The 12,210-nt window shown below is 39.7% G+C and overlaps 1 protein-coding gene across 1 annotated transcript; it reads left to right on the top strand.

The window, feature by feature from the left end:
• The first annotated feature begins 1,244 nt into the window (after nucleotides 1-1,244).
• On the top strand, nucleotides 1,245-10,541 carry LOC131243999 (uncharacterized). The gene is made up of 5 exons (XM_058243663.1): nucleotides 1,245-1,910; nucleotides 2,905-3,013; nucleotides 6,362-6,476; nucleotides 8,861-9,805; nucleotides 9,948-10,541. The coding sequence occupies exons 1-5, from the start codon at nucleotides 1,718-1,720 to the stop codon at nucleotides 10,209-10,211; spliced, it is 1,626 nt and encodes a 541-aa protein (XP_058099646.1). The 5' UTR covers nucleotides 1,245-1,717; the 3' UTR covers nucleotides 10,212-10,541.
• Nucleotides 10,542-12,210: the final 1,669 nt, after the last annotated feature.

The following is a 12,210-nucleotide window of genomic DNA, read 5'->3' as shown; positions in this document are numbered from 1 at the left end:
GGATTAAAGAAGGCTTATTTGTCTACCGTCAGCCATCTTTAATTCAAGAGGAGAGGGAGCAAATCACTCTTTAAAGATAACGTATTTACTATGTTCTTCAACTTGATTGAATTAATTTTTTAATTTTATTTTTGGTATTTAAATTATCATTACGTAATATTTTTCAACAGATATATTATGGTGGGGTCACGTAGCACTGGTAAGTAGCCACTCGCTAATGGCAGCGTCAACACGCAATCTACGTCCATACGTCGCGTATGCCGAATGCCTGTCTGTTAAGCCTCGCAGGTTACCCGACCAGCGTATAAACTGTTTTAGTAACTAACTCTCCGTATTTTTTCTAGCTCAGTCAGTTAAAACCGTATCGGAGAACCCCGATGGCATTTCCGTAGTATCTGCTCCATCACGGGTATTTACGACCACGACCGATCGTCTTCAGTAATGTCGACCCGCGCTAAATGACGAGAGGCTTCGTTGCCTTTGTATCGTCTTCAGTATCGTCGCAGCACACGTGCAAGAAATCTAGGTCGTTGATCAAACATCGCTCACTATAAGAATTCACCAACTCAAAATCAAGTGTACCACTCTTTCCACGTGGGCCAAACTCGTACAAGAAAATTGGGCAGTTAGATGACGATCATCAACGGTTGTTATTCAAAGCCGCATATCTAATGAGTGGAGTTACCTGGTTTTGAAAACAACGAAGTTCAAATTGCTATCTATAGCTGATGAACTAGCAGGATTTTGAACACGTTGTCACCGTTCGTAAGTCCGACGCGAAGCCTACCGTCCATTTTACGCGAGCGAGCAAACTCAACGTGCCTTCTTTTTGAACCCTGAGACGTAGCATCCACGAGAGAGAAACGAGTTCGTTTAGTTCTGTCGCGACTCAGAATCCATCCTGTGTCGCCAACCACTGGGGTCCACATCCTGAGATGATAATATTATTTTAACGGTCCATATTTTCTTCATCACAATAACTAATCTATTATCCAATAAACAAGCTTCACAGGTGATCCTAGCCTTTGATCTTTAGAGATGAATCGATCCATTGAAATTTTTTATTTTCATCATTCTAAGTTTATCTGTTAACATCGATGATAGAAACCGTCCGTTCACCGTAGATTTCAGAAAATGGACGGGTCCAATCATCTGATTACTCAGCATGTGGGCCCCAGGGCAAGGAGACACACGCTGTATTCTGAGTCGCAACTGACGCAAAACGAACTCGAGAGAAAATAGCGCCCTTCCTGTTTCTCTCTGATGCTTCGCTTCTACTCCCGCAAGAAAAAACGGAAATAAAAACACCAAAAATCCAAATGCCGCTCCGTTTCTGCCCATTTTCGCCTCTTCAAATCTCGATCCAGCATGTCTTTTCCACTCTATCACTCGCTTATTTGAGGGGGCAGCCGATCCGATCGAACGGTCCTGATGAAATCTGACAGAGTTCTTGTTTCGGAACGGACACGGTTTGGAGGTGTTAGATCGGAGTTAGGTCAAGATCGGAGATCGCTATATTTTTTTAAAAATTCCTTTCTTCATGGATCTCAGATACTCTGTGAAAAAGCGCGAAATGCCGCTAGATTTCAGATCCAACGGCGTTTTCGTGTAGAAGGGTTGGTTTGGAGGAGTTAGATGGGAGTTAGGTTTTAGGTCGTTGATTTTTTTTCTTTTGATTTTTTAATAGAGATTTGATTACCTTCGCTCCGATTCGGCGATGAATCGTAGTTTTAGGGCGGTGGAGTCGCATACGAAAGGCTCCGTGCAGCAGAGGCAAGGGAGGAATCTTGGAACGGTGATGAAGGAGAAGGAAGAGGAGCTCGCTCTGTTTCTGGAGATGCGGAAACGGGAGAAGGAGCGGAACAGCCTCTTGCTTCTTCACAGCCCGGATGATTTCGATCCTCCTTTAGGTACGCCTTCGAGTGACTTGCTGTTGTGATTTCAGATTTTTTTAATGATTTAGTTCTACTTCTCTGGTGTCTTTTTTTGGCCTAGAATTGCTGAGAAGCTTGTATTTTTAAATTTGTTATATTAGTCGAATCTCAGATTCCGAATATTTTGGTTTACTGGATGGCGATAATTTGAGACGCTATATATTTCAAAAATAAAATAATAATAATAAAAAATAAAAATAAATTGAGATACTATTAGAGTTATACTTGTGATGTCACTGCTGCAATTCCTTCGTTATTTGAAAATTCTGGTGTTATATAATGTTTGGTTGTTCTTCTTTTGCTCACCCCACACATTTAGAGCTGGATTCCACGTTTCAGTGATCCAAATGGTCCATATAGTGGGTTCCCTTAGATGGGCCATGTTGGAAGTAAAAAAAAACTCCAGTAGGTGATCTTCGATGTTGATTTGTGACCTACAAATGGATGGTTTGCCCAATCATCTGTATTCGACTGCAAAACTCCACTGATCCTGTGGTAAGATTCTATGAGTGGGGAGTTTTGGGGGCATGATTCATTCATAATAGGGCCCACCAGATGAACGGCCTGGATCATGGAAGTGGGCCCACCTTTAGGTTTCTGGCTGAACCAAAACCATTTTTGTTTACTTGGCCAAGCATTATATGTTTCCTCTTAGGTATTTCCAACAATTTTCACATATCTGATGATGATGGATGATGTAGCAACCCTGTAAAGTTGTAGCAGTCATGCCAAGTAGATTTTAGTCTGTTTCTCTCATTTGTTTTGAACTTACCGATATTCAAATGAATCTCAAAATTTGGTTTATTTTTGTCTCATTTCCATTTTGTCTTTTTCATACTATGATTGTGGAAATTTCTTTCTCATATGATATCTGGACAAAAACAAGAGTATCCTTGTAAAACTAGAGTTTATATTTGTCTTTTTGTTATTTCCCCCTTGTTTCTAGCTTTCTGATATTTCTTCACCACAGGATCTAAACCTGGGAGTCCTCCCATATTCAAGATAGTGTCATCCACACCTTGCAAGACTGCTTCTGATGATTTTCTAAATTCTGAAGGAGAGAAAAATGATTACGACTGGTAATATGGAAACATCTCATTTATTTGAGGATTTTTTTTTTCTTGTCAATTAGCAGTAGATTTTATTTAGTTCTTCCCATGTTATTAAATGAGATGCTAAAGTCGTGGGTCTCCTCAATAACAAAAATTGCCTCCACAGTTCAAAATCCCTGGAATTCTCCCTACTAAACATAGTTGAAGCATTGATAACAACCTTTTGTGGAAGATTTCCTTTTTTTCAAAGGCATTTGTGGAAGATTTGTTGAGCCCAACTAACCACCTTTTGGGGAAGATATGTTGAGAATCAATTCTAAGAGTTCAAGTAGGCAGGGTGAATGATTACGTGATTCTATGATGTGGTGGGTCAGGGGTTAAAAGTCTGGTAGTTCCCATGTTCTGGATTTGTAATGTAACTTTGGCATGGTTGTCGGCAACATGAGTGTTTTGTGCAGTTATAGACCGTTTTTGTGTTGGGAAGAGAAGTTTGTCAAAAGGAAAGGCAATTTATCATTTTAAATGTCTCAAGGATCCGAGGTATTCCGTAACGGTAACTGTGGTCATAACGGCCGCCGCCTTTACCTTTATGATATGGGTTTTAACGGCTGTTATGGGGCTGTTATGGTTTTGTTTTTTGTTTTTTTAATTATTTTTTATTAATTGAAAAAGAAAACTCAAAAAACCTATATATGCCCTGTAACATTAGAAAAATAAAAAAAAACCTGTATCTGCCGCGTAACAAATCATTACGGGGTTGTTACGGCCTTTACAGGGGGCGTAATGGGCCGTTAATGGAAGTTACTGGTCATTTTTTTCCATAACGGTTGTTACGGACGTTATGACCCCGTAATGTGTAACCTTATCTCAGCTAATGTGTTACCTTACATAATTAAGAAGTTTTTCAGAACCCCCATGGTGTTACATTAATCAGCTAGTTTAATCTATTCTCTTATTTCATCAGAAATCACAAACTGCATGCAATGTAGAGCAATATAGAACAAACTAACTACTGACCAGGTTTGCATGGGTATCTACTTATGTAGGAGAAAATAGAAATAGTGTGTGCTGCTGTGCTACATGGCTAGGTTGAAGCAACACACACAACTAACACAGACACTCTTTGTCTACATTCCTTGCTCAGGGTCAGGGGTTGTAGGGAAGCTATCCTCTCTGTGACTTTCTCCTAAAGGGGTAATACCCCTGCCAATCCTTTCAAAGATAGACAAGGGCTTTAGAATACTCTGGGGATTCCTATTGCGTTCACTTTCAAAGGAGGGAAGGTGTCTCCTGAGGCACAATGGACTCCGGAATGCGTCCAATGTTAGGAGAAGGGCCCTAGTAAGTAGAGAGGTTTCCTCTTTGAATATGACATTGGGTGGAGGCTGTCCCATAGACCATTAGCTTCTGCATAATGATCTACATGGGATACCCCATAGAGATCATGGCAACGCCATGGACAACAAACTGACAGGGGATACCAAAGGGTTCATGGCAACTCCGTGAACAGCAAACTGATGGGGCCAACCCTATGGGTTCATGACAACATCATGGGCAGCTGATCTACATGGGATACCCCACAGGGTTCATGGAAACACCATAATATCAATGTTATAACACAATGATACCATGGACCTTCCCACCTATCTGGGATCGTCCCTGTTAATACCTTAGAAAGGCACAATAACTCATTGCGCATCCTTCTTTGTGTTTGTAACCAAATCAATTGTGGTTGCATCTGGCAGCAATGAGACCAACAATTGTTTATTTTGTTGTTGTTATTATTATTATTTTTTGAAGGCAATGAGACTAACAATGGGGTTTTCCCCTAGAGTCAATGGTGTTGCTATGGGCTGTTCTGATTAATGAGGGGATACTCCACCAGACTCAGGGCCGCATTGTGAACCTATTTGATTAAACATAGGGATATTCCATGGGTTCATGTTCACACTGTGGACTTGGCTAGGTCCATGATGATACACTCCATGGGGTTCATGGCAATACCATGAACTTCAAGCTTTAACACCATAGATCTCTCCATATCTTGTGGCTATAAGATTGATCCGGTACTCTAAAGAGATGAACTCGATGCCTAAAACAGCTCACAAGATGCTCTCACAGTGAACATACGCTACATGTAGATGAAAATGAAGGGTATTTTCATATAAAAATGTAATTAATGACTTGTGGTATATCATGGCGAGTTATGATACTGCAGATCAATGAAGCCCCTCCAAAGGGAGAAATTCGAATTACATGTTAGCTTCCTCTTCCTTTTTGTGATGATCCATTTTGTAGAGCAAGAAGACACTGAAATTTTGGTCACAGGTATCAGCTACGTGGGATACTCTTGCAAGTTGCAAAGTTGTTTAAAAATGAGGGCTCTGAAATCTTGGGTGTTCTGCCTGTCAGAGTTGCTCTGACGGAGCTTGATGAACATGGAGATGCTAAGTTCACTCTTGCCTATAGCAGAGAGACTGATGAGTTTGATGGTGTTGGATACAACTGTTACGGTTGTAGTATCTATATATGTTGTCAACAGGAGCAAAAATTCCTCTCTTGGAGCATGTATCAGTCAGATCCAAATGCTGTGAAATTGAAACTTATTGACTGACACATAAATTTGTAATTGACATTGAGTTAGGCACGGCATACAAATTTATGAAACATATTGCTGGGCTAAAATTTGAGCCATTTCTGGGTGAGATATCTCATCAAGAAGATTTTTTCATCCATGGTTGTCTGAAGGGGGGAGGCAGATTAGCAGGGGACGTTAGGAGGAAATGTGTACGTGGTGTGCCTTTCAAAAAAAAAAAAAAAAAAGAAAGAAGAAAAAAGAAAAAAGTGTTAGTGGTGTGTACTATGTGATTCTATGGCATGCTAACTCTTTAAAAAAAGTGATTTCTTTCTAAAGACTTTGTTTTATTTATTGGTAACAAGGAAAATGTAATTTGTAGCCTTTGCGTGCTTCTTTAATAATTATCCTTTAAAAAAAGGGGGAAATATTCACAACAATGAAAAACAAGATGACAATCCATCACGGCAATAGACAACTATGGGACTTTGCTTTGTCATACTTGATAATATGTTAATATCACTTCTTAATCATATGGTATTTTTTCTGCTTTTGCTCCTGTGGATACTGTTATGAAGTTGATTGAGCAATCAAAGTTCAATTTATTTCTTAAAGCAGAAGACTTTTTTTTCTTTTCGAAGATTTAGTTCATTTATGTTGTGGTTACTGTTCTTTTTTTGTCCATAACATTTATGCTTGTAAAGAATACATCTGTTGAAATTGAATATTTTCTCTAACTGTATGGGTCATATATAGAGATTTCGTTTTTGGCTCATGTTTGATTTTTCTCCTCTTTGCAGGCTTCTCACACCACCTGGTACCCCTCTTTTCCCTTCTCTGGAAATGGAGTCACACAAATCCCCTGTCGGTCAGACTGGGACTCCCAAAGCTCGTCCCACTGCACTGAAGTCTAGGGTGAGCACTCGGTGTAACTTTCATTGCTTTGTATTGGTCCTTGTAATGTAAATTCTTATTGTTGTTGCTGGAGCGCCCTGTATCTGTTAGACATCATATCCCCTTCAAAGCATAGATGCAAGCCATTTTTCCAGGTCATTTCTGGATTTGTTTAATTTTAGAGTTTTAGTGCAACTGTTTCTTGTGCTGCTAATTTGTCCTTAAAACCTTAAGAGTCTAACACTTTGATATATTATATGGAATTAACACTATTTATGCCTGCGTTTTTTGAACGTCCTTTTTTCTAGGTTTGGTAATGCAATAGGACAAAGCTGTACAATTGTATTTACAGTAATATAAAATTATGCACTTACAAAGAAAGGTTAGTTTTAACCATCAATTTCCTTATGATGTGGTGAAAAAATTAGCTGTGGAAAAACTCAATATTTGTGTTGAGCCAGTGATTCAAACAAATGGAACTAAATAGTATTTGGAAAATTACCAAATCTTTTTTTATGTTTTCGAGGAAGAGTATTTTTTGGCCAGCATAGGTACTTTCTATTATCCAATTTTAAAGTTATTTGTGGGTTTCTTTAACTTACCATTATAATAAGGTTTTATATGCTATATATGCTTTTCTGACTATAATCTTAGTAAAAGGCACCATTTAAAGAAAAAAGAAAAAAAGAGGACAAAACAAGAGAGGAAAAAAAGAGAGAAAATTCTAGTTAATTGCACCATCCCTGTTTTATGAGTGGACGTTTCAAAGATATTCACACAATTTGTGTTGGCACTACTTGAGTTCTTATTCTTTCTTTTGCATCCGTTACGAAATATTTAATATGAAGTACTGAATTCCGATGAATGATATCCTCATATTTATTCTACATGTTTCAAGTAGAGTCAGATTTGTAGCTCGTTATGTCTAACGCAATGGGTTAGGTGTTCAATATTCATTAGTTTATTTAATGAATAAGAGGGAAGGAGAGCTCATTTTACATCGCAAATGTTTGAGGCTTTTGTCAACAATGTTAAGGGCCTGTTTGATTTTTGGGCTCAACTGTAATTACCATGTAAATGGGTAATAATTATTTACCTAGGTAATTACCACATCTTTCCCAGTGCAGATGTGACGACTTATTTTTTTAACACTTAAATCGAGAAATTTACAAAATTAATGTGGGGCCCATCGTGATGTATGTGACGTATCCACACCGCTCATTTGTTATGCTAGCTGAATTTAGGGCATCAGCAAAAAAATGGGGCAGATTCGAAGCTCAAGTGGACCACACCGTAGGAAACAACGGGAATTGAACACCTACCATTAAATACTTTTTGGCGCCCTTAAAAAGTTTTAGATAGAGCTGATATTTGTGTTTTCCCCTTATCCATGTCTGTGTGACTCTATGAACGGGTTAGATGATGAAAAAACCTCAATGTGGAATAACTTTCAACGGTATACAAATTAAGGTCATTGTTTCCTTTTGTGTAGGCCATTTGAGTGTTGAATCTGCCTTATTTTTTGCTTCATGCCCCAAAATGTTATAATAAAATAGATGGACGGTGTGGATATATCATATACATTACAGTGGGGTCCACATATTTAAGTCAACACTTTTGTATTGTTTTTCGAGGTGGAATTACTCTCACCTTTTCAAACAAGGTGAAAAAGTAATAATTACCTATTTACCAGGATTTACATGTACATTGGAAAATCAAACAGGCCCTAAGATAATTCGTTTGATTTGGTCAAAGTATCAATGAGAAACTGGTTTACAATGTTCCCTATTATCTGCTAGCAGTACTTTGTTTTTTGGTTTTTTTGTTTTTTGTTTTTGTTTTTTTTTTTTGGTTTTTTGTTATTTTTCTTTTGTTTTCAGTGAACTGGTTGCTTCTCAGTCTGACTGTTTTAGCTTGATGGCAATCCTCGCATACAGGCTATAATGCTACACAATATCTCTATATACCATCAGTGAACTTTTCATTATTGCCATTAATCATTATTACCATCAGTGAACTGGTTGCTTCTCAATCTGAAAGTTGAGTTACTTTCTTTCCTTTCCTTCTTTTAAATGGAAATAAGTTGAATATTTTCACTTAATGTGATTGGTCATCTGTCATTTTTGAGTGTGTGGAGTATATGATTGCCGAATGGTTCAGCATCAGGACTGATATTATGAAGAGATCATTTTGTTATCTTAGATTTGACAGAACTGCTCCCTAGCAGTCGCTGACACCTCAAGTTCTGTTGTTAGTGAAGTAATGATTTCATTATTTTCAGACGCTGGATTTCGGATGGTTCAGATGAATGATTTTTCTTTCTTTTTGGGAGGACCTCTCACCGTAATAGATAGCCACCATGCTGATACATGCTTTTTTGTCTCTCTTGTATATTCTGTGTGCAGCTAGCGAATCCTCAGATGGAATCTGTTTCTAGGGGAAACATAGTATCTAGGCAACAATTGTTGTCCTCTGGCTTGAACCATTCCAACGTGGGAACGCGCCGGCCCTCATCTTCAGGAGGTCTAGGTTCTGCTGCATCTCGGCCTTCCACACCAATTGGACGCCCCACATTACCTGCCACAGCCAAGCCTTCCAGACCTTCCACACCTACGTCAAGGGCCACCTTACCCTCATTGAAGCCTGTGGTCCCTTCAGCAAGATCATCAACACCTTCTGCAAGGTCTTCTACACCAACAACACGACCCTCTGTGCCAGCATCCAAGTCACAATCAAGGTCGGCCACACCCATAAGACGGCCACCAACCCCATCCACTGCACCTAGCAGTTCTGTCCCACCTGGACGGTCTTCTTCTGTTACCAAGTCAGCCCCTGCAACATCAAGAAATCCAGTCCCATCACGCGGCACTTCTCCGACAGTAAAATCAAGGCCATGGAAGCCTTCGGAGATTCCAGGTTTCTCCCTTGATGCTCCCCCAAATTTAAGGACATCAATGCCTGAAAGGCCAACATCAGCTTCTAGGGGCAGACCTGGAGCACTCAGTGCTCGATCTTCTTCTGTCGAGGCCAATTCAAATGGTAGACCAAGACGACAGTCATGCTCTCCCTTGAGAGGAAGGGCTCCGAATGGCAGCATGTATAATAGCAGAGGCTCTATTCCAATAGTGAGCCGATCACACTCCAACAACACCGATGGCATGAACCCAGTTCTTATTGGAACCAAGATGGTTGAAAGGGTAATAAGCATGCGGAGGTTAGCCCCCCCTAAGCAAGATGACCATCAATCTTCCAATAATAACCATGCAGGGAAACTGTCGCCATCTCCAGATAGCACGGGCTTTGGAAGAAATCTTTCAAAGAAATCTTTAGATATGGCTATGAGGCACATGGTATGTCCTCTATTTTTGTTGCTTGCCCAAATTTCGTTTTTAGAATCCCTCTAATACTTTTCTTCTTCTTTTTCTTTCAGAAAATTTGTATGAACTTTTTGTGGTTCTCTACATTTTAATCCAGGGATTCCTTTTTGAGCAGGATATCAGGCGAAGTATTTCAGGTACTCTACGCCCGTCAATGACGAACATCCCGGCGTCTTCTATGTACAGCGTGAGGTCAGGGTCTGCAAGAAGCAGGGCAGTTAGTGTTTCAGACTCACCAATTGCCACAAGCAGTAATGCCAGTTCTGAGCAGAGCGTAAATAACAATGTCCTCTGTTTGGATGGTAGTGAAATTGAAGATTATGATCTCGGCAGTGAGCTAGGAGGCCTATACTCTGCCACCAGCCAGCTTGGCAGGTGAACTGTGAGGTCTGCTTCGGTGATCTTGTGTGCTATGTGGAGTACCCATACATTGGTTTTTCGTGCACAATCTAGAAGCAGAAGTTTAGCATATAGATGATCTGGAAATGGCTGATGGGATCAGGATTTTTAGGCTCTATAGAGTTCTTTGATCTTTATCAGAGAAGTGGGATTGGGAGGCTATTTTCTTCTTGTTTCTTGTTGCATTAGCAAAAACCAGTCATTAGGTACCTACTATACATTTTCTTCAAACTATGACTAATAGGGAACTTGCATGCAGGCTTAAAATGCTGTTAACTTCAAAAATACCCGGAAGCTACTTTTGTTCTTACCATGTCTTTTTTTTTTTTTTTAATCGTGGGGCCGTATTGGTTGAAATCTTACCATTCGTGTGACTGATTCAAATCTGGAAATCATGGATGGGGATTGGAAGAGGTGACACTTTGACCCCATGGCGTGCAATACAGATTTCACATTACGAATTTGCAAACTGCAAGAATGGGCCTTCTATTAATGCTATTTTAGGAGGGTGGACCGGGTCTTTCTCTATCTTTGGTGCATGGTCCAGGCAGGGGAACTCCTTCATTCCTGCATGTGGATTTTCCCACATGGAGACGTCTCCCACCCAATTCCAATATTCACGATTGGTGTGCAAATGATTGTTTAAGCCGGTATCATTCAACGGTTTAAGAATGTGTGACTTGACCATCTGGGCATATCTCATGCCTTCCGTACAGCTCGTCTACCTGTATCCCACTTTTGGATGGGTCATAACCCAAAAAACACAGGATTTAGGATTGTCTTCTGATCTTTTTCCTTCTCTTAACTGTTTATATACGGACTAACGCATCGAACGGTTGAGATCTTCCATTCTGGAAGATTTCCAAGGCATCCCCCAATCTACATTCTCTTGTTCAGACCAACGGTTTGGGTTACTAAGTACATAATCCCACGTACAGTTTTTGAAAACTATACATAGCTGAGGAATATGATCCTATTTTCTATTATTTTCTATAGGATCCCCGATCCGAGGATGTGCATTGGTCATCAGTCTGTATTAATGTGATTAAAGTTCGGTGATCCTATGTTTGATCTAGTGGGCCTTCGTGTAAATGTCCCATGTCCCAGAAAATCCTCCAGAAAAGACTGCTAATCTTTCATTTGTGGCCTGCAAATACAAATAGATGGTTAAGAGAAAGAATACATCAACACCAACTACCCACATTCAGCTGAGAAAAGGCTAAAGATTTGACGGTTAGGATCTCCCAATCTGAGAGATTTTGGGGCGTCCTCAGTCCATAGCGAGACCCATCTGACAGTGGCCTTGATCAAGCGCGTGTATGTTTGATAATTGATATTCAAGCGGATAATGGCCTTGATCAAGCGTATGTATGTTTAATAATTGATATTCAAGCAGATTGTGATGGTTCATACTCGTGCACTTAGATTTGTACATGTGGCATGCATGTAACTTGGATCAAACGGTCTATATTTTACTACCTAATCCCAAACCAGATTGAGCGATCCTAAACCACCAATCGGTATACATGTTTGTTTGGTTCTGACTGTTAACCATTTTTCTCTTTTTACTGTCCATCATATGTCCACTCAACCATTCAAGACATCCATTTTTAGTACAATTACTGAGTTGTGATGCGTCTAAACTGGGGCCCACAATAAATTTGAGTTACGTATATGCCACGTGTACAGTTTAGAGGTGCATGAGCACGAACCATCTCAATTTTCTCTTAATGATACGACCTAGTCCAAGCCACAAAAAACATTCATTAAATGGTTTTTTTTTTTTTTTGTAAGCTTTTTATAAATGATTTAGAGACACCATTTCAAATGCAATCACAATGTCTCTCAAGGTCCATTAAAAATAGTTGGTTCCGCATGCTACTTTTGTACGAAACAGTGGGGCCCACTCATGTATCTCCTGCAGACTTGGATGGAGAGACGGAGCACGTGCCAGCATAGCACGTGAGAGATCTCTACCA

The sequence above is a fragment of the Magnolia sinica genome, chromosome 4, assembly GCF_029962835.1.
Source record: "Magnolia sinica isolate HGM2019 chromosome 4, MsV1, whole genome shotgun sequence".
NCBI lineage: Eukaryota > Viridiplantae > Streptophyta > Magnoliopsida > Magnoliales > Magnoliaceae > Magnolia > Magnolia sinica.
Note: the sequence above shows the minus strand (reverse complement) of the source record. Positions and strands in the feature narration are given on the sequence as shown.

Coding starts and splice junctions, on each gene's coding strand:
- LOC131243999 (XM_058243663.1), top strand. CDS start 1,718: ATGAATCGTAGTTTTAGGGCGGTGGAGTCGCATACGAAAGGCTCCGTG. Junction 3,014..6,361: donor GAGAAAAATGATTACGACTG/GTAATATGGAAA, acceptor TCCTCTTTGCAG/GCTTCTCACACCACCTGGTA. Junction 9,806..9,947: donor ATATGGCTATGAGGCACATG/GTATGTCCTCTA, acceptor CTTTTTGAGCAG/GATATCAGGCGAAGTATTTC.